Source organism: Eptatretus burgeri, chromosome 3 (genome assembly GCF_056783735.1).
Source record: "Eptatretus burgeri isolate ZD-2024b chromosome 3, Ebu_testis_v1, whole genome shotgun sequence".
Taxonomy (NCBI): domain Eukaryota; kingdom Metazoa; phylum Chordata; class Myxini; order Myxiniformes; family Myxinidae; genus Eptatretus; species Eptatretus burgeri.
In genome coordinates this window covers 37610891-37633064 of record NC_140963.1, presented here as the reverse complement: position 1 = coordinate 37633064, position 22174 = coordinate 37610891, and the positions used below count along the sequence as shown (strand labels likewise).

At 43.5% G+C, this 22174-nt stretch overlaps 1 protein-coding gene across 2 annotated transcripts in view; it reads left to right on the top strand.

Moving 5' to 3' along the window:
* The window catches only part of LOC147029704 (unconventional myosin-Ib-like), a 166318-nt gene that overhangs the window by 131611 nt on the left and 12533 nt on the right, over positions 1-22174 (top strand). For both annotated transcript variants that reach the window (XM_085872950.1, XM_085872951.1), the window contains exons 24-25: positions 4975-5081; positions 15582-15714. In XM_085872950.1, coding sequence (XP_085729076.1) covers positions 4975-5081; positions 15582-15714 — 240 coding nt within the window. The remainder of the gene's footprint in view (positions 1-4974; positions 5082-15581; positions 15715-22174) is intronic.

Below are 22174 nucleotides of genomic sequence, written 5' to 3'. Positions count from 1 at the left end.
GAGGTAAACATAGGCCAAAAGGTCAACATAAATCAAAAGGTCAACATGGGCCAAATTTCTAAAATCCTCAATTTTAATCCATTTAACTTGAAATTTGAAGAGCATTTGCATGTCAGGTGACTGAATTCAGCCACCTATTAATTTTAAGGTCAAAAGGTCAACACAGGCCTAATTTCTAAAATTGATAGATGGGGCCAAAAACTAAATGCATCACTATATCTCAAAAAGTTGTGGATGAGTTATGACAAAACAAGGTGGATGAGTTGAATAGATGACAATAACAAGTGGATTGGATTTTGGGTCGGATCCAGCCCATCAGTGGGATGCAAAAAGTAAACTGTTCCACCTGGCAGAGATATGTGCTTTACCGAGTGCCATTTCACTTAGTGCCGTTTTGCCAAGTTGTCACTCCATGAGTGATTTTCATTATTATTATTATTATTATTATTATTATTATTATTATTATTATTATTATTACCTTCACCGGAGGAGAGGGTATTGCATGTCTGTCTGTCTGTCTGTCTGTTTGTTTGTCCGCACAGAACTTTAGTGTTTTTCTCAGTAAACGCTTATTTGTGGAATGTCTTGAGACAAAATTTTCACCAGAGGAGCAACTACTCATGTGGAATGTTTAATTCATAATTATGATGTCAAAGGTCACGTGTTGTGTCAGCCATGTTGGAAAAATGGAAAAACTTGGGACCTCTATCTCTGAAACCGCACCAAGGGAAAAAAATGAAACTTGGCACACGGCAAGTACTCCTCAAGGGGAATAAGAATGATATTTTGATGATGTCATCGGTACCTTCATTATGATGTCATCATTGCATATGTAGAATGCTACATCTGTTCAATATGAACAATTTTGAGGGTTATCGAGGGATAAAATGGGCCACAGAAAAAAATTGTTGTCATCGGTCACATGATTCGGCATATATATATATATATATATATATATATATATATATATATATATATATATATATATATATATATATATATATATATATATATATATATATATATGTTAAACCTTCAAAAATCTTCTCTGAAGTTGCTGAACAGATCAAGGCGAAACCTTAGATGTATGACCACCTATCTATGATGAACAAAAGGTTCACACATATGATGTCATAGGTCACGTGGTTTTGCAGCCATATTGGATTTACCATAAAACCTATAAAAATCGTTTCCGGTACAGCCAGATAGATTGAGGGGAAACTTCACACAAATGTTCCCCAAGCCTTGGGGATATATTGTTTTTCATGAGTCATTGATGTCACATGGTTTGGCAGCCATATTGTATTGAGCAAAAATCTTTTTAAAAATTATTTCTCTTGAACCGCTTAACCAATAGACGTGAAACTTCGCAATAATGATCTAATGCTGATCTGGAATACATGTTTTAAATTTCAACTTGCTGGGACGCATGGTCTGGCAGCCAGAATTATTTCATTTTTTTTGATCTGAGTTCTTTTAGATTTTTTTTTTTGAATAAGGCTCACTTGACTGTTTGAGGGTAGAGCAGAGAGGGTAGAGGAGTAGCAGCTGAAATCTGAATCCTATCCAGGTTCCTTCTGATGACTTCATCTTTGCTTTTTTTTGGCTGCTCTTAGAGCACCCTTATTCCGGAAATTTCCATCTGTCTGTCCGTCCATGAAACTTTGGTCAAGCCTCGGGGCTAAACCACTCAACTGATTCCAATGAAATTTGGTAGGTAGGACCAATATTTCTAGGAATTGTGTGCCTTCGAATATGGGACCCCGGGCCCGAGCAACGGTATAGCAACGGCCCTTTAAAGTGGTCAAAAAATCGAAAAAAAAAATCGAAAAATCGAAGCCGAGAGTTCTGTGCACAATCTATCTAGCTCCCTTCATGCCAATTTGCAGCCCCAACAAAAATATTAGTAGGAGGAGATAGGTTTTGGGCGAGTACATGTCGAACATTTCAGAAACGGTTAATTGCGAATATCTCTAAGAGAAAGAGCCTGATTTTGATGAAACTTGGGTGAAATGTGTACAATGTGGCTCGCATGTACACAAAAATGAATGGTTGCTATGCACACCTCCGTTGCTTAGCAACAGCTAAAATACTTTCTCGTACATCGTACACTTATTGTGGACTGTACACAAAAATCAATACCTCCGAAACTGGACCTCAGAGGGACCTGTTTTTTTGTGCCCAAGGAGAATGTCTTACAGCATCATATAAATTTTTTTTAATCTTGAGCGAATAGATAAATGGAATTACCAGGGCTGCCATTTGTTAGTCTCTTTGGAAATATGCCGGAAATTTCACAAGGCGGGTTTCTGGGCGCAAACAAAGAGGGCTGTGATAATCATATTTATTGTGTTAAATTGATTGATAGCATGTCCATGAATATCAGCTAGTCGCGTCGGCCAGCTTTCCATCTAGAGCGAGCAGCCATGTCGCCGACCGGCTTGTACTTGTTTTAACTGCTCTGAGAGCACCCTTATTCTGGACATTTCCACCTGTCTGTCTGTCCACGAAACTTTGGCAAGCCTCGGGGCTAAACCACTCAACCGATTCCAATGAAATTTGGTGGGTAGGACCAATATTTCTGGGAATCGTGTGCTTTCGAATATGGGACCCCAGGCCCGAGCAACGGCCCTTTAAAGTGGTCAAAAAATCGAAAAATCGAAGCTTAGAGTTCTGTGCGCAATCTATCTCACTCCCTTCATGCCAATTTGCAGCCCCAACAAAAAATATAAGTACGTGGAGAGAGGTTTTGGGCGAGTACATGTCGAACATTTCAGAAACGGTTAATTGCGAATATCTCGAAAAGAAAGAGTCTGATTTTGTTGAAACTTGGGTGAAATGTGTACAATGTGGCGAGCAATGCATGTATACAAAAATGAATGGTTGCTATGCACACCTCCGTTGCTTTGCAACAGCTAAAATACTTAATCGTACATCTTACACTTATTGTGGACTGTGCAAAAAAATCATTACCTCCGAAACTGGACCTCCGAGAGACCTGTTTTTTTGTTCCCAAGGAGAATGTCTTACAGCATCATATAAAAAAATAAAATCTTTAGCGAATAGATAAATGGAATTACCAGGGCTCTTTGGAGTCTCTTTGGAAACATGCCTGAAATTTCACAAGGCGGGTTTCTGGGTGCAAACCAAGAGGGCTGTGATAATCATATTTATTGTGCTAAATTGATTGATAGCATGTACATGAATATCGGCTAGTCGCGTCGGCCAGCTTTCCATCCAGAGCGAGCATCCACGTCGCCTACCGGCTTGTACTTGTTTGGGTTCCTTCTGATTACTCCAATGCAGGACTCTTCCTATTGGTCTTCCATTTGATTTGAATTGAATTTATTCTAATCCCATTATAAATTCAATATAATAATGAATAATAATAATAAAACATCATGGGAGAGGGTCAATTGTCCGATCAAAGCGGGGTTGCATCAAAGTGGGACGTCTTGGTACCCGGTCATCACTGCCAGAAATTATAAAGTGGTAGTTATAGTTATGTCTCTTATTAATTATATAACACACCAGTACACAAACACCACACAAAATACACCACACAAAACAAGTCCTGGTGAGGGTCTGCAATCTCTGATTGCTCTTTTTCTTGTTATTATCTTGCCAAAACGAAGTTTTTGCAAGATATGTTAGTCAGCTTGTATGTTTTTTTTTTTTTTGTTTTTTTTTGTTTGTCTGTAATCACGTGTAAAAAATTCTGCAGGGCACAGTTATCATTGGAAATTTTTGTAACTTCGCATATCAGAGGCCTATAGAGGTCCCTTTCAGTGCACAAAATTTTGAAGGTCAAGGTCAAAGGTCAAGGTCACTGTCGCAAATCAGGGGAGTTGACAAAACCCTTATTTTTTGAGTAATTTTGATCGGATCGTCTTCAAACTTCATGGGAATATAGTTCATAGTCTGGTGCTCAGCTGATTAATTTTTGGTGGCGATTGGCCTTGACCTTCATATGTTTTTTGTTTTTATTTTGGTCTGTAATCACGTATAAATCACTCTGCAGAGCACAGTTGTCATTGGAAATTTTTGTAACTTCGCATATCAGAGGCCTATAGAGGTCCCTTTCAGCCCATAAAATTTTGAAGGTCAAGGTCAAAGGTCAAGGTCACTTTGTCGCAAATCAGGGGAGTCGACGAAACCCTTATTTTTTGAGTAATTTTGATCGGATAGTCTTCAAACTTCATGGGAATATAGTTCATGGTCTGTCGCTCAGCTGATTAATTTTTGGTGGCGATTGGCCTTGACCTTCATGGTTAGCGCCTCAGGTCAAACATATTTGACCCCAAGGTCAAATTTTCAAGTTTTAGGAACCATATCGTGTAGTACCTCAAATTGAACACCTCCATGAGTGCTTTCTAGATATGTCAAGCTTGAGACATTATGACGTCATTTGGTGACGTTATGAGGCAAAAGCATATTTTTCATGGTTACTCTGTAGAACGATTCTCATCGGAATCTCTCATAGGCAGATATTCCTCAAGGAGTCGCTCCTGGTGGATAGCAGCTCTGTTCACCTCAGTGTGACCTTAAAGAAGTCACACGTGGTCACCTTTTGGCAAGATACGGGTCACCCTGCGGGTGACATTGGTTTATTTTTATATTGGTTAAGCAGCATTCAATATTGCCCGTCTCTGACTACTAGCTTGCTATGCTGCCATGGACAGCCCGGATCAGTAAACTGAATGAATGTTTAACAAGTTTATGATGGGAGGAACACCAAAATTGTTTTCTTGGGCAGTTGCACCAATTTATCCTCCCAAAATTGCATTGCCTTACCTGTGGATTGATGACTTCACTCTACGTTATAAAATGATGTTCTGGTCTCATTACTTGACAGGCAGCTGCAGTTGTTGTGTTTTTCTTTGGTTTTTCTTTACTTTTGGTATTTTTTCTCTATCCCCCCCCCCTGCAAGCTCCTGGTTGACACATGCAAAATCTGTTTTATTTCCTCTCAAGTGCCGCGTGTACAGGTCCAAGATGACGCCAAAGCAAAAGGCCATTTTTGAAGAAAAGCTCTGTGCAAGTGAGCTGTTTAAAGACAAGAAGGACATTTACCCAGAAACGTAAGATTTCAAAAGCACTTGTTGTCAAATGAATTGCAGAGTAATGTTTGTGTTTGTATTATTTCACACTTCAGAATTTATCAGAGCTGTTAATTCAACTTTGTTGCAGCTCTGCGGGGTATTCGATCGGTGCAATGAAATATTAACCAAGTGCGATTTCAGAAACAATTCCGTGGCATGGATTTGTTTGGCATTTCAGCTGGCAAGCGAAAGTATTGCGCTTGGAAATTACTGTGGTGTAGTAATTTCAACAGCTGCAGAGCTACGTTGTGCATTATACGTATTTGGAAACCTTTTCAAACATACTGTTTGAGTAAATTGTGTAGCAATAAGCAATCTCATGTTTATGAAGTAGCTGTGTCATTTCAAGGGTTGAACTCCCCCTCCAACCCATCCTCCTCCCTCCCTCTCTCCCTCCCCTTCCCCCACATAACCCCGACACCTCCTATTACAGATATCTGCTATACAAAGTGAATAAAACGTTTTCTTTGTCTGAAGTATTCGTAGCAGTTTCTGAGCAAAAAGTATTGTTGCTTTTATCGGGAAGGGGGCAGTAGTTAGATTAAGGCTGTCGACTCTGTGTATGTTCATGTAGTTTCAGGACTTCCCTGTATTGGAGTGTGTTCGGATAAGGAATCTTTAAATGCTACCTGCAATGGGACATGTGTTTTCTGTTTTAGAGATAGCTCAGTAAAAATGTCCTGTCTATTTCTTCTCCCCTGCAGTGGGAGCAATACGGCACATACACCCACCAACAAAGGGAATGGCTATACGACACATACACCCACCAACAAAGGGAATGGCTATACGACACATACACCCACCAACAAAGGGAATGGCTATACGACACATACACCCACCAACAAAGGGAATGGCTATACGACACATACACCCACCAACAAAGGGAATGGCTATACGACACATACACCCACCAACAAAGGGAATGGCTATACGACACATACACCCACCAACAAAGGGAATGGCTATACGACACATACACCCACCAACAAAGGGAATGGCTATACGACACATACACCCACCAACAAAGGGAATGGCTCCCCCCCCCACCCCCACAACTGCCCATCACCAAAAGGGAGTTGGGCATTTGTTTGTTGCCGAGTGGCTGGGGTTCGTGAATGTCCTTGGGGATGGGTTTAAACTTGCTTGATGAATGTCCTTGGGGAGTTAAATTAATGGAAGCTTCAAGGTGAGGATTCCTGAGGGCCCAGAACTGAGATTGGTGGGTGTAACAGAACTGAGGCTTGTGGGAGCCCTCAAATCTGTGATTGGTCGAACTCTTGCAGCCGTGATTGATGAAACCGTTGAGGGTGTAAGCCCTTGTGGTCCATCATTGGTGAACCTCGAGAGGGGGCGGTGGTGTGATGTGGTGCAGATCCTTCTGGTGAGGATGGGGGTTGGGAAAAAGCCCCGGCTCCAGAAGTAAAGGAAGTGCTCAAAGTCTCAGTCTGATGAGCTGGACTCTCTTGGACCAGTTAACTCTGTCTCAGATGTGCTGTCACCCTGAATGACCACCTCTGCTTCTTGCCGCTGGCTTGCCCAGACTCTCCCACTCTCTGACTCTTGCTCTTGTTTGTGATGGAGATGAGGCTGCACCCTGCATGTTCTGCTCCGACTTCGTGCTTCAGCTGTTCTCCACTAGTTTTGTGTTCTTTACTGCATGGCTTTCCCTCCACCCGCGTGTGTGTGTGTGTGTGTGTGTGTGTGTGTGTGTGTGTGTGTGTGTGTGTGTGTGTGTGTGTGTGTGTGTGTGTGTGTACATGCATGTGTGTGTTTGTTGCCACCGAGGGGGAAGATAGGTTTTTATACGCCCGATATATCTATATATGTATATGTATACGTATATGTATTTGTATACATATATATATATATATATATATATATATATATATATATATATATATACATACACGTATCGGGGCGTATTGTGTGATACCGGTCGTCCGTCTCTGTTTGTCTGTCTGTCCATCCGTCCGTCCGTCCATTCCTGTCCATGCTCTAACTCCCAAAGTTTTCAACTTTCACGTTTCATATTTGGTACATAGGTACAGGCTGTGGAGACGGTGTGTCACGACATACGTTTGTCATCTAAAGTGGTTGCCATGGCAACCAGGATGCTGTTTTCCATGTGGTAGCACAATTCTGTATATACCTTCTTGTTCAGGCGTATATTGTGCTCACTTGAGCTCTTGTTATATTTGGAATTTTGTTTCATACCATGCTCTGTGCAATAAATTATTTATAATTTTGAACGATTTATTTTGAGGAACTGCTTGCTTATTGCTGCCATTTTGTCCCATGAACAAATGGGTTCATTTGGGCATTCGAGAGGATTAAATTTGTGGTAATCCCTTTTTTTCTGGCGCAGCAATAGACCCTGCTGGATCACAGGCAATCCGTGAGTGCTCGACGATGGCTTGTGAGAAACAGAGATAGTTCAGCTTTTCATGAAGTCTCGGCGACTTCAGCGTGACTATAAGCGTACGTGGTTGTGTCCTGGTGGGAGGTTACTGTCCACGTGACAGTATTTATAAAGTACATACAACTTTTATATATAGGCATAGAGATGGAATTTTCAACTTGGGACCATCTATTTCTTATGTATACATGCATACGTTATGAAATTTTGATCTTGCTTCACCCAATGATGCTGATTCCATACATACTTTAACTTTTGCAAACATGGATCAACTCTTAATCTTCCATCCCAAATTTCTGTTCATCTGTGGCACTTTCAACAACCACCATTCCAACTGGTGAGGTGTTAGCTCTGTAACACCCAGGCATGGCATTGCACCAAAGGTCTTCTGTGACTGATTGGTTTGACCCAATCTGTAACTTTTCCAACTCAGATTTCTGAAACTGGTATGTCCTCCATCCTGGACCTGGTAATGACCAATTTTCCATCTAATCTCTCCTGTTCCTACTTTGTTGCCCTTGGCTACTCTATTCACTTTATTTTCAAAGCCCATATCTCTCTGGCTCATTGTTAGAGAGCAACCCCAATACTACAGAATCTGGTTGTTCACATAGGCCATTTAGCAGGGAGTGCAATCTGCTCTCTCACAAAAGGATTGGACGACAATCTTCACAGCATCTGACATTGATGCTGCCTGGGAATGATTCCATAAAACCTACTCTCTGACCCAGTCACTCCAGAAAGATCATCAAACTAACCTGCCGATTTATTTTCATGGTCAGCTGCTGGAAGAGATTGGGCGAATGTCCCAGCATCACAGCCGTCTTTTTTGGGATTCTGTGGAATTGAAAGCGCTAATATTTGTGGAATCTCCCGTGATGAGGCCAAAGCGCAAGATCTGTTTTTGTCACATTGTAGGTTGGTCGGTGGTCTTGTCGTGGCATAATTTTGCCTTTGGTTTCATAATATGTGAATGCACTTTACCTTTGGTTTAACGGGTTTTCCGGCAGGGGTTGTGAGTGGTTTTACCGTTGTGGTTTAATAAAGAATTGATTCGGGATCCAAACGTCTCGGACATCTTTTCTCCCACACTAAATTGGTAACCCCGACATGATTCAAGTGGATGGATAAGAAGTTGCAAATGTGCACCCAGTCCGAGTTGCCAGGAACGAACAACCAGTTGTGCCCTTCCCGGATGCTCAACCAGCTTCATTGGTGGCAGCTGTTTCGATAAAGCTGCCATCATTCTGGCCCAATGATCCGCAGCTGTGGTTTACTCAAGTCGAAGCCCAATTCAACACCCAAAAGATTGCTGCTGAGATGGCGTGATTCAAATGCATTGTTGGCTCCTTGTCACCAGAGTATGCGATGGAGGTGGGAGATATCTTCCAGCAACCTCCAACGAACACTCCATACACGAATTTGAAGACCACACCTTTAAAATATGTGACACCCTCTCAGCACTACCACTTTCAACAACTCCTTACAGCTGAGAAATTAAGACATCGAAGACCCACTCAACAACTGCGTCATATGCATCAACTTCTCAGTGACCACCACACCACCTTTGACCAGTCACTCCATGAGTTGTTCTTGCAATGATCCATCCATCCATCCATTCATTAGGAGCATACTCAGTATAGCGTGTTGGTGATGCTCCTGGGCTATTGGGCATGATCCTGAACAGGTCGCTACTCCGACACGATACTCGAATGACTCAACCATCCCAGCAAGCTGGCACTCATTTTTGCCGACTTCAGAAGGATGACAGGCTGAGTCAAACCCATCTGGTATTAATTCAACGGCCGAGCGAGATTTGAACTCAGGACCCTCGGATCCCAAGCCCACCAACCTAACCATTAAGCCAATACCAGGTGGGTGCATGATACTTGCAACTAACGCAGAGTTGGCACTATCTTCCGCTGCGGATCTGGCTAATCATCTCGTGGACACTGTTACACCGACCATGGCTAATGTGACACCTCCACCAGAGTACATCACACAGCTACAATCTGAAATGGTGGTTCTTAAGAAGCTTATCCCGGAGTTCCATGCTGCCCAACACTAGTTGTGCCCATCTTCATGTACACTTTGTAGGAACAGAGAGAAATGCCATATCTCGTGCTCCCGTTCACCTTCACTTTCCGTGGGCACTCCAGATTGGCTTTGGTATGACATGACCTTTGGTCCTAATGCTCGTCAGTGCAGAGCACCTTGTTCACACCAGCCGCAGTGAAATGACGAGGCTCATAACTGATGGCAACGAGTTCACCTGGGCCATACATCAGTCACCTTCTCTACCTCTTACATCGTACGAGTGGACTTCCTTTTCTTGTGGATACTCGAGCAGAGGTGAGCATTGTGCTGCTGTCTGCTACAGAATGGAATAATGGACAGGAATATTCATTACCTGCCATTAACAACAGTGTTATTATTACTTATGGAGAACGTCTTCTCCAGCTTGATTTGGGTTTATGTCGCTCATTTCCATGGGTGTTTACTATTGTCGACACCAAATGCGCTATCTTAGGTGCGGATTTTTTTTAAACATCATTTCATTCTCCTCGTAGATGTCAAACATCGAATCTATTGAATGCCTCAACACAGCTTAGTCTTCTCAGTAAAGCATCCACCTTTTCATCACTTAATATCACATGTCCTCCAACTTTTCAGAAAGTACTTTATGACGTCCTATCCATAACACCCATTGTTGACAATCCAACCCATGAAACACCAGATCACACATCACATCAATACCACGGGCACATCAAAGAAATTGTGACCTTGGCTCTCTCACTCATTGAGGTATTGGCATTGTCTTTTACCAACACACTGGCTATCAATTTTAACACACTTGCACCATCTACAATCTGCAACTGGTTTGCTTACATTTCATGACATACCAGAACCAGGAACAACACTACCCTCATATGTGATACATCGATGGGACAGTCACACCCTTTCGTTCCTGTGGCATTCCGTCATACAGCCATTCACACTTTTCATTCACTACTGCATCCGGGTATTAGAGCAACCCAGCGACTCGTCACCACATGCTATGTCTGGCCACGCATCGATGCTGACGTGTGCCCTTGGGCTATGTAGTATCTTCAACGCTCCAAGATCATTCTGTCGCACCACTTGGTAGCTTTTCAACACCAGATATATGTTTCCACAGGATCCATGTGGATCTTGTTGGTCCCCTACCACCTTCAAATGGGCACCGCTATTTCCTGACTTGTGTTGACCGCTTAAACCATTGGCCAGAGGCTACACCGACAGCTGACATCACTGCACCTACCATTGCCAGGGCCTTTGTCCACACCTGGATCACATTTTTTGGTGTTCCTTCCTTCAACTATCACTATGGATTGTGGTAGCCAGTTCAAATTGGCTCTATTTTGTGAGCTGATTCAACTCCTGGCTACTGATCGTGTGCGAACCACCACTTATCATCCAGCAGCGAATGGTATGGTGGAGCATTACCACTGCCAACTCAAGTCTTCCCTGAAAAAGTGCATGACAACTGCACTTACTGGTCAGACTCTCAAACTTATGGTCCTGCTTGGTACGCAAGCTACTCCAAAAGACGACTTTGGATCCTCCGCTGTCGATCTAGTGTATGGTGCACTGCTTCATCTCCCAGGAGAATTATTCTCAGCATCCGATGACACCTTGCCCGTTGCCACCGACTCTGCCAGCCAACTTTGTTCGGCCATGCAGGGCCTCTGGGAAACACACCTTTGTCACGTCCGGTTTTATTCCCCAGAAATTGGCAAACCTTACAAAGTTCTACAATGCTCCAATAAGACCTTCGTACTCGATATTGATGGTGGTCATGATAGCGTCTCCATAGATCGCTTGAAGCCAACTTTTCTTGACGCAACAACAGAGCCAACCCTCCCACTGACAACTAGGTCGACGCCAACTACAACAATTCCCTTATCACCATATACGGCTTTCTCTGGGCATCATGTACACTTCCCAGCACGATATTTATTGATCATTTCTCTTTGCTGTGGCTTTTTTTTTCATGGAAAGTCTACATCTCTTCTCCGACACCACATTGTATTTTGTTTGTGCCTTCTGCTTGATTAACGCACTTGGAGGTGGAGTAGTGTCGTGGCATCATTTTGCCTTTGGTTTCGTAATATGTGAATATTCTATAGCTTTGGTTTAACGGAGTTTTTCAGCAGGGGTTTTGAGTGGTTTTCGCGTTGCTGTTTAAGAAATAATTGATTTGGAATCCGAAAGTCTCGGGGGTCTTTTCTTCCACGCTAAACTCTCTCTGGTTTTTACCGCCCCTTCTTTGGTCTCGCTGTCTCTGCTTTCTCAGCCCTCCGAGTCTCTCCAGCTACTCCAGGATGCATGTATTTTTTTCCAATAATCCTCTCCTGGTTAAGCCTCAAAAATCTAGGCTGATTACTACTCAAACTTTTTATTTCAATTGCTTCTCCCATCTGTGGCAGTGCTTTCAAGAGGCTGTTCTTTCCCACTTTGCCTCCGCAAGCTTCAAACAGGCGGTGCATCATCATGTCATGCCATCCTTTATCCTTAACTGCAATTTTTATTACCGTCATTAATCCTTCCCATTCCAACCCTCTTACTGGCAGTTTGCAGTGTTTCCTCCCCTCCTCTGCCTCATTCCTTTCCTGTTCACTTGCTTATTCTATGCAACTGTTGCCTCTCGACCCCACTGTCACTTTTGACTCTTTTGACTGTCACCTCAAATAAATAATATGAAAAAATGATGAAGACCTCTTTTCACTCTGCTGTAGTTTGTGGTATAAGTCATGTTTCTGAGTAACTAGTCAATTGGTGTTTTTGTTAGCCATTCATTATCAGGGTGTGCAAGCATCCCCGTGAAACGGAGTGTGGTTTCTGCCACCGGAGTGGTCATATCTCTGGCCATGCCCAAGTCTGGATTTAGGGGCAGGCGACCCAGGTGACGACCTGGGGTACTGAGCTCAGGGGGGACACCGGCTGATGGGCTCAGCGTGAGCCTGCCACAAAGCTATAACAAGAAAACGTGATGCAGGAGGGGGCCATTCGGCCCATCATGCCTGCGCTTCACCAACATCAAATTAAATCAATCTGTCAAGTCAACGACTCAAGGGTGAAGAGGGGGGGATAGGGATGAGAAAAGTGTGGCAGACTCAGAGATATCACCAGGACCAGGGTGTTAGAAATGTAACTGGAACGGCACTCGGTAGAGTGCATACCTCCGTCAGGGAGAACAGTTTACGTTTTGTATCTCACTTATAGGCCAGATCCAGATCTTCACCAAAATCGAATTGATTCATCCTTGTCACACACACACAACCTGTCCACCAAGTTTCATCCGAATCCACACACAACTTTTCGAAATATCCTGATGATCAAAGATAAACAGACAGACAAAGAGACAGACAGCGGTGAAAACGTAACCGGTGTCCACCTTCATCTGTGGAGGGAATAAGCCTTTAACTTTTTGTGGGTGTGGTGGGGTTGTATCCATCCCTTGTTTTTTTTCAGCTCCCACTGCTTCCTAAATGAAAAACGTTCCTCCCGAAAACATTCTTCAAGCCGTAGGTTGGCATATGTCACTCTGTTCATAAATTATATTCCATTTCCTAATATTGAGTGAGTACCAGAAAACATTACCCCACAAGCCTTTGCTTTCAGCTGCTTACCCAATATCCTGTGCTTTAAAAAAATAAAACCTCAGAGCAAACTTTCCCTGCATCATTTGCTCCTCTGTGTACCACAACCAATGTCTTCCTGCCATAACCTGATACGATGTCATTTAACCTTCCTTCAATGCCTCCAATTCCTGCTCCTTCAAAACTACACACAATTCTGTCTATGATCCTTCCTGCAGAATTAATAATCGACATATTTAATCGTTTAATCACCCACAAAGACTGTCTTCCAGACCTTATTGCTGTCTATCTACCTGTCTTCAAGAATCACTGCTCACCTTCATGCTTTCATTCCTCTTTTTTCCCCACCTTAGGAACAAACTCCCGCACTCTCTTCAATCCCATTCCTCCCTCCAGGTTTTCAAAATAGCTGTTCACCACCATCTCTTATGTTCCCTCATCCAAAACCATGATCTTTTCTACCCCCGTTAATCCACCCCAACCCACCTCTTTCAAATTCCCTGCTTTCCTTCCTGAAAGTCCCTCTAGTACCATCTTGTTTACCCCGTGTACCCCGCCCCATCCCTCTCCCTTCCACAGATATCCTATTGTCTTTGTTCCCCACTATTTTGTGCTTCCCTCTCCCACCCTCTTGTCTCCTGCCTTGTTATATGTTCTGTGTGTTTGCTCTTACATGATCCTTGACATAAACAAAACAGCCTTTTTACAGCCATTTTTCCCTGTGCAGGGGTTTGGCTTTTTCTTGAGGCAATGTTTTATGGCCGGATGCCCTTCCTGACGCCAACCCTGGTCGCCTCTTACGACACACAGGGATATGGTACACCTATTCTAACCGGGGCATACACCGGGACCAGTACACTGGTACTCACTTCGCCGACCTCGGAAGGATGACAGGCTGAGTCAACCCCCTGGTGTTAATTCAGCAGCCAACGGGACTTGAACTCAGGACCCTGGGATCCCAAGCCACCACCCTAACCACTAAGCCAACACCAGGCTTTCCCTTGACATGATATACATAAAATAAAAATAAAAATCTCTGTTGTTGCACCCTCACCACTGCTTGCATTTTCTACAGCCTCACCACTGCCTACCCTCACTATGACCTCACCACTGCCTACAATCGCTGCACCCTCACCACTGCCAACCCTCACCACTGCCTACCCTCACTATGACCTCACCACTGCCTACCCTTGCTCCACCCTCACCACTGCCTACGATCGCAACACCCTCACCAGTGCCTACACTCACTATGTCCTCACCACTGCCTACCCTCGCTATACCCTCACCACTGCTTACCCTCGTTATGACCTCACCACTGCCTATGCTCGCTACTGCCTACCCTCGCTATCCCCTCATAAGGTATTCAAAAGTTGAACAAACGGAGAGGGGGCTCCAAAGATTCCCCTTGCTTGTGGCATCATTTGATATCGGGCCGGCCCTGACCACGCCCTTTGGGCTGGAACATCCTCAAAACACATGACCATGTTTGTTTAAATGATTTTATTTTACGTCAACAAATACCTATTAGCCTTCTTGTTTATGATACATCATTAAATGAGTAATAAGCTGATTAATCAACAGACAGTTGTGATAATAATATATAGTACCCTTTGTGGTTTTAGCCATTGAAGGTAACTCTCTGACAGTCGTGCTTCTCACTCTTATTTGCCATGGCAACGTCTTGCATTTATATATATATATATATATATATATATATATATATATATATATATATATATATATATATATATATATATATATATATATATATATATATATATATATATATATATATATATATATATATATATATATATATATATATATGACCGGGCGTAGTGGCGTGCGCCTGTAATCCGGCTACTCAGAGGCTTGGGTTGGAGGATCGCTTGAGGACGGGGGCTCTGCACTGGGCAGGGTGTAGAGCAGCCCGGAATCATGTCGAAACCCAAATCCTGATCCCTGTGTCGTAAGAGGCGACCAGGGTTGCGACAGGAAGGGCATCCGGCGTAAAACCTGTGCCAAATCAGTATGCGGATCATAACGGATGATCCGCTGTGGCGACCCCTAACGGGAGCAGCCGAAAGATGAACAACAACATATATATATATATATATATATATATATATATATATATATATATATATATATATATATATATATATATATATATATATATATATATATATATATATATATATATATATATATATATATATATGTCTTGGTGGAATGTGTATCATCGGCTCACACTTGTCACTGAATCTGCACAGGCATTTTTATCAACCTCGATTATGGGATGGCATCTGTATTACCATCAGAATATTAATTTAAAATAGAATATACTATGCAACACCCTGTTTTTGCAAATGCAAGGCTCTAATGTCCCCTCCCAACCCTCCCCCTCCCACCCTCCAACAGTGTTGCTAAGCCATTCCTTGGACTGCATTTGGAGCAAGGTCCAAATGCAAAACAGCAGAAGCTGCTCGGATCGTTGCCTGACAAGCTCGTCTTTTCGGAACTTGTGCATAAAATTCATCGTGCCAATGGAAAGGTAAAAATAGGTTTTTGTTATTATTTGGATAAAAAAAAGGGAAAATCTTGGGAAGGGTATATTTTTTTTTACCAAACTCAACTGCCCTGTTACAGATTCTCATGAAGTAATTGGGTATAACTTGGGTTCGATGAGTGTGAAGTAAGCAAATGTAGTACTATGAACAGCTGCTTTCAGATCAATGGTTAGGAACAGGACACGAGCCGTGAATTATAACAATTTTCTTTTTTAATGTTGGAATGGAGATCTCGGATATGCATGTTAGCTTTACTCTCGGCCCAGCTATGAATTGTCATCCTGGTGTTGCGCAGGCAGGGTGATTCATCGATGTGTGCCATCCCTCGGATGGATGATAAACTGGGCGTCCTGTCTGCCGACATTAGTTGGTGTATGTTAAAGAATCCACGGTGTCGTTTGTGACACACTGAAAAAATTCCAAATTCCTCCCCTGACTTCCTGAGTCAGAGTGGCATCTCGACCACGATTTTAGCCTGGTAACTGCTTCAGCAGCACCAAAGCTCTGCATAGGGTGTGGTGCTAAATTCTGATGATGATGATGATGATGATGATGATGATGATGATGATGATGATGATGCAAGCTTCACTTGCACATATCATTTCAATTCCCACAATCTGGACTTAATGATCACTCCCACTCCGTTTGTTCCTCTTTTGTCCCACTTTTGAAACACTATCCCTGATGTGGTGCAATTCCACTCTCTCAACCAGGGCTTCAAGGTGGCAGTGCACTACCATCTCATGTCATTCTCCAACTGTGCCCGTCATCCATTAACACTCCCTCCCCTCCTCACTTTTCTTTCTTTCTTTTTTTTGTATACTTTGTCGAAGCTCATGTAAGACCTAATACGCAGAGCATATAACAAAGGGAGCAGGAGACAAGAGGGGGCGCGAGAGGGAAGCACAGCAACAGTAGTGAACAGGGACGTCAGGAGATCTATGGAAGAGAAAGAGGGAGGGATGGGGCGGGGTACACGGGGTAAACAGGATGGACACGACAGGGACTTTCAGGAAGGAAAACAGGGAATTTGAAGGAGGTGGGTTTGGGGTGGATTGACAGGGGTAGAAAAGATTATGATTTTGGATGGGGGAAGATATGAGATGTTGGTGAACAGCTATTTTGAAGACCTGGAAGGAAGAGTGGGATTGAAGGGAGTAAAGGAGATTGTTCCAGAGGTGGGGGAAAAAAGAGGAATGAAAGGGTGAAGATGAGCAGTAATTCTTGACCTTGGCAGTTTCACCAGAATGGGGTTGCTCGTGGTCCTTGAGCGCCCTGCAGAAATATTAGGGGGCAGAGCAGGGGGTGCAAGGCCGGAGAGGAGTCCGAAGAAGACAGAAAGTCTACTGACCTGCCTGTGGTGACAGAGTGAGAGTCCCAAAGACTCAGCCTTATCGCGGGAGATACCAATGATCCGAAATGCCTTGGTTTCTACAGCGTGAAGCCGAGCTCGGTTTGAGGCAGGAGCACCAGCCCAGAGGGGAGAGCAGTACCCCCATCAGACTGCAGATGAAAGCTTTGTCTGTGATGATGATAGCTAACCATAATTATGCTAATATGTGGTTAACATATAATATGATAATATGTGGTTAATAAAAATTCATCATAAATTCCCCTGATAGTTATGTCCATCTCTTATTCCACTGTCTTTGTGTGACCTTTCTCCTTTCTGTCACGTTGCCTTCCTGCTCACCCATGAGCTGAGACCTTGCACACAAAAATAAACAAATTTTAGTTGTGCAAATGCAGTCTCATGAGAATTATTAAGAGAAGCCCGTGATAGAAAGACCACGATATATAAAAAAAAGGAAGCCTTTTATTCTTGCACCGGTTGAAAGAGCTGAAAACAGGAGGTTATATATTTCTTTACACCAAAGAAAAATAAGTTCAGGAGTGATTGAAGCAGCAGTCTTCTGCTCATACATCACCTGTTTTCAATTTTTTATTTGATTGAAGAAGTTGTAATTTTCCTGTAGGTTTGGATTAATTTGTGGCAACTTTTACGTAATAATTTTTTTACGTAATCTGAGGGTTTCCATGTGTCAGAGTGGGACAATCAGACAGACAGTATTAACATATATATATATATATATATATATATATATATATATATATATGTATATATATATATATATATATATATATATATATATATATATATATATATATATATATATATATATATATATATATATATATATATATATATATATATATATATATACACTAGCAGAGTACCCGCCCTATGGGCGATCTTGTTCCAAGCATGCAACACGTTCTTCCGACACATACCTTTATTTGGGCGGTGTATAGGTAACTGACAGCTCTGTATATGCAAAAAAAAAACAAACCCATGAAGTTATGTGCATGAAGTAAAAACATAACTCGTGTTTGTAATTCAATACACCTCAATGCACTGGAAAACTTGGGGGCAGGAATAGTGTGCAGTAAATGGTGGAGACTTATAACACGTGGGAAAATCTGGAGGTGGCGCTGCACGATACACATTTACATCGAGACTTTGCGTCCACCCCCTCCCCCCCAAGACCACCGGCAAATATAAAAACACCTCTATCCATTAATTGGGGTCATGCTGATCCCATGTAGCAAGTCTGGATGTAATTTGCCCAGAACTGTAGGAGGAGTAGCGTGACAAACAAACACACAAGCACCAGTCTGTGAATTATAGTGAGGAAAAGGGAAGAAAGGGGGGAAGTGATTGTGAATTTAACGTTCCATCTTTATTTACTTTTAACATTGTTCTTAACTCATGGGGACAAGAACAATGCAGGCATGATAGGCCGAATAGGCTTCTCATGCGCCAAAGATCCCTGTGTAACGTTGTTAAGAATGGGAAGAAATGGGGGAGGGAGGACAGAGAGTTGGGGGTGAGGGTACGTGGAGTTGGAAGAGGGAGATTGAGACATTGGGAAGGAGGGGGGGATTGAGGACTTATGGTTGGGAGGGGGTTGAGTACTTGAGGTTTGGGGCAGTTGAGGACTTGAAGAAAAGGGGAGAGGATGACAGAGTTGAGTTGGGGGAGGGGGCAGAGAGAGGACAGAGTTGTGATTGAGGAGTTTTAGGCTTTTGATGGGGGGCGGGGGGAGTTGAGGACTCTGGATTGGGAGGGGGTTTGAGGATTTGAAGAAAGGCGGAGGGAAGCACAGAGTTTGGGTGTGGGGGGGGCAGAGAGAGTACAAAGTTGGTTGGGGGGTTGACAACTTAGGGTTGTGTGTGTGTGTGTGTGTGTGTGTGTGTGTGTGTGTGTGTGTGTGTGTGTGTGTGTGTGTGTGTGTGTGTGTGTGTGTGTGTGTGTGTGTGTGTGTGTGTGTGTGTGTGTGAACCTGGAGTCACATTTTACATTATGCAGAATTTCAATGTTTCCAAGATAGTCCTGTTGGGTCTTTTAAGTCCTCCAAGTATTTTGGGTTCTCAAGGTATTTTGGGTCCTTGTGGTCTTATAGCTCCTCATGGTCTTTTGGATCCCCTGGGTCTTTGGGGTCTTTTGTGTCCTCTCGTTATTTTGGGTTCTCTGGATCTTTTGGGTGTTCGGGGTCCTCAAAGTCTTTTGCATCATCTGGGTCTTTTGGGTCCTCTGGATCCTTTGGGTATTTTAGGTCTTCAGGGTCCTTGGGGTCTTTTGGATGTTTTGGCTCCTCAGGGTCTTTTGGGTCTTTGGGGTATTTAAAGGTCTTTGGGACCTTTAATGTCCTCTGGGTCTTTTGCATCTTTGGGGTCTTTTCGATCTTTGTGGTCTTTAAGGTTCTTCTGCGTCTTCATGGTCTTTTTGGTCTTTACAGTCTTTCTGGTCTTTTCAGTTTTTTCAGTCTTTTAGGTCCTACAGGGTATCTTTGGTATTTTGGGTCTTTGGGGTATTTTGGGTTTTTAAGGGTCTTCTTTGTCTTTTTGGTCTTCGGGGTCTTCAAGGTCTTCTGGTGCTTGGGGTATTTTGGATATTTAAGGTCTTCTGGGTCTTTTGTGTCTTCGGGGTCTTTTGGGTATTCATGGGTCTTTGGGGTATTTTTGGTCTTCAGGATATTTTGGGTATTTATAGGTCTTTGGGGTCTTTCTGGGTCTTTTTGGTCTTTTGTGTCTTCAGGGTCTTTTGTATATTCGGGGTGTTTTGGGTCTTCGTGGTCTTTTGAGTCTTTTGCATCCATTGGGTCTTTTGGGTCCTCAGCGTATCTTGGGTCTTTGAGGTCTTTCGCTTCTTCAGAGTCCTTGGGGACTTCTTTGTCCTTGAGGTCTCTTGGATCATTGGAGTCATTTAGGTCCTCAGGGTCGTTTGGGTCCTCGGGTTGTTTGGATCTTTTGGGTCCTCGTGGGGGGGGGGTGGTCTTTGGGGTTCTCTGGGTACTTTCAGTTAAGTGGGTGAGGACATGTCAGCTGTCCAACCAATGGGTGAAGAGTGCATATACATACATACATACATACACTTGCTCCAATATATATATATATATATATATATATATATATATATATATATATATATATATATATATATATATATATATATATATATATATATTATATATATACATATTGTTACGAATTTGGAATTCAATTGCACACAACATACAGGTTCCCTTAGTTAGCTATGTCGATAAGTGCATGTTCCCGAGATAGCTCACCTTCCATTGTTTAAATGTTTTGAAATCGATTAGATGCGCTGCGGATCGATTTAATAGTTAGGGAACGAAACAATGGAGACGTCCCTCCCCCTCTTCTGCAAAGAGGAAGAAGAACCCTGCCATCCCGTGACGTCAACAACTCCCTCCCACCCGTGGTTGAGCGGGGGGGGGGGGTGGATCATGAGGGCATGAGTCACGCCGGGTGCGGGGGAGGGGGTGCAAAGGATAAAGAGGACATATTTTCTTTGTTCAAGAAGAGTTCGTAAAGAGTCCCGTGGGAGTCCCGTGGTAGGGCTGAGTTCGTGGGCTGAGTTTGTGGGAGGAGTAAGCTTTTTGCTTCGGCAGTTGGGGGAGTCGGGAGGAAGCCAGAAGCCAAGGAGCTGCGTGGAAGTCCGGGCATCGCGAAGGAGACGCTAGCTGGAGTCGCGCAAACCGCGCGTTTGTGTGGAGAGAGCCGGAGAGAGCTCGCCTGCCACACGGAAGGCCCGAGCTCGACCACGGCTACGGTAGCTGCCGTGGGGAAGGAGCATCGCGGGTCGCCCAAGCGCGTTCGTGTGGAGAGAGCCGGAGAGAGCTCGCCTGCCACACGGAAGGCCCGAGCTCGACCACGGCTACGCTAGCTGCCGTGGGGAAGGAGCATCGCGGGTCGCCCAAGCGCGTTCGTGTGGAGAGAGCCGGAGAGAGCTCGCCTGCCACACGGAAGGCCCGAGCTCGACCGCGGCTACGCAAGCTGCTGTGGGGACGGGACGTCGCGGGTCGCCCAAGCCAGACACCACGAGGGTGCAGGTAACCTGCAACGGTCTCGTGGGACTCATTCGGTCTGCCAAGTCCCACGTCATAAAGACCCAAGAGGTCCAGTCTGACCCCATTGCCTTTGATGGGGTCTTTTTTTCTGCTTTTCTTTCGAATGAATGTTGTGGCGCCGAGTCCCGTAAGTAAAACTGTGTAAGTGACTGTACATTAATAATTGCTTATAGACGGTTGTAGTTCTTTTGTCGTGCTTTTGTTGCTTGTATAATTGCATATTGCAGATGTGTTTTGCCTTATTTAATTGCATACGTGTTTCATTATAATTTATGTCTTTGTGTGAATGTAAACCTGCTCTTTTCGTCCATTCCCTCATTGACTGAACATTTAGTGTGTTGGGAGTTAGCCGTTGGTTTGCCGTAATAGGGGGACATTTGGACCGACGGTTCACGGCGATTACACCGCTCGGAATCGCGCACGGACAAGCTCGCCTCGGCAGTTTGTTCCGTACGAGATCCGTCGAGGATGGAATACCCCGGTAGTTGGATCACGTGGGTATTTAGGTACATTGAAGATTGGCAATCGACCCTACCCCACGTGATCTGCCGATTGGCGTATTTCGGTTCTTGTACAAGGACCCGTTGCTCGGAGTTATCCGGGCGGCGATCTATATTCCGGGCGATCGGTCAGGCCGACTCGACTTGCGGCTCCGTTCAGAGCGGTCGGTTGGCGGCTGACCCCCCGGCCATAGCAATATATAAAATATATATATATATATATATATATATATATATATATATATATATATATATATATATATATATATATATATATATATATATATATATATATACACAAGATCAACCCCTTCCCCACCTCTCTTTACTAACTCCTCACTATCATTTTCTCTTTCCTCTTCCTGTCCAACTTCCCCACCTACCTGCTGCCATTTTTTCACTTCGGCTACCTGCCCACCTGCCCACCTGCCCACCTGCCTATGCACTTTGGCAATCTGTCATCCCTTTTGACTGTTTTACTTACAATCCGTTATTCATTTACATTATCA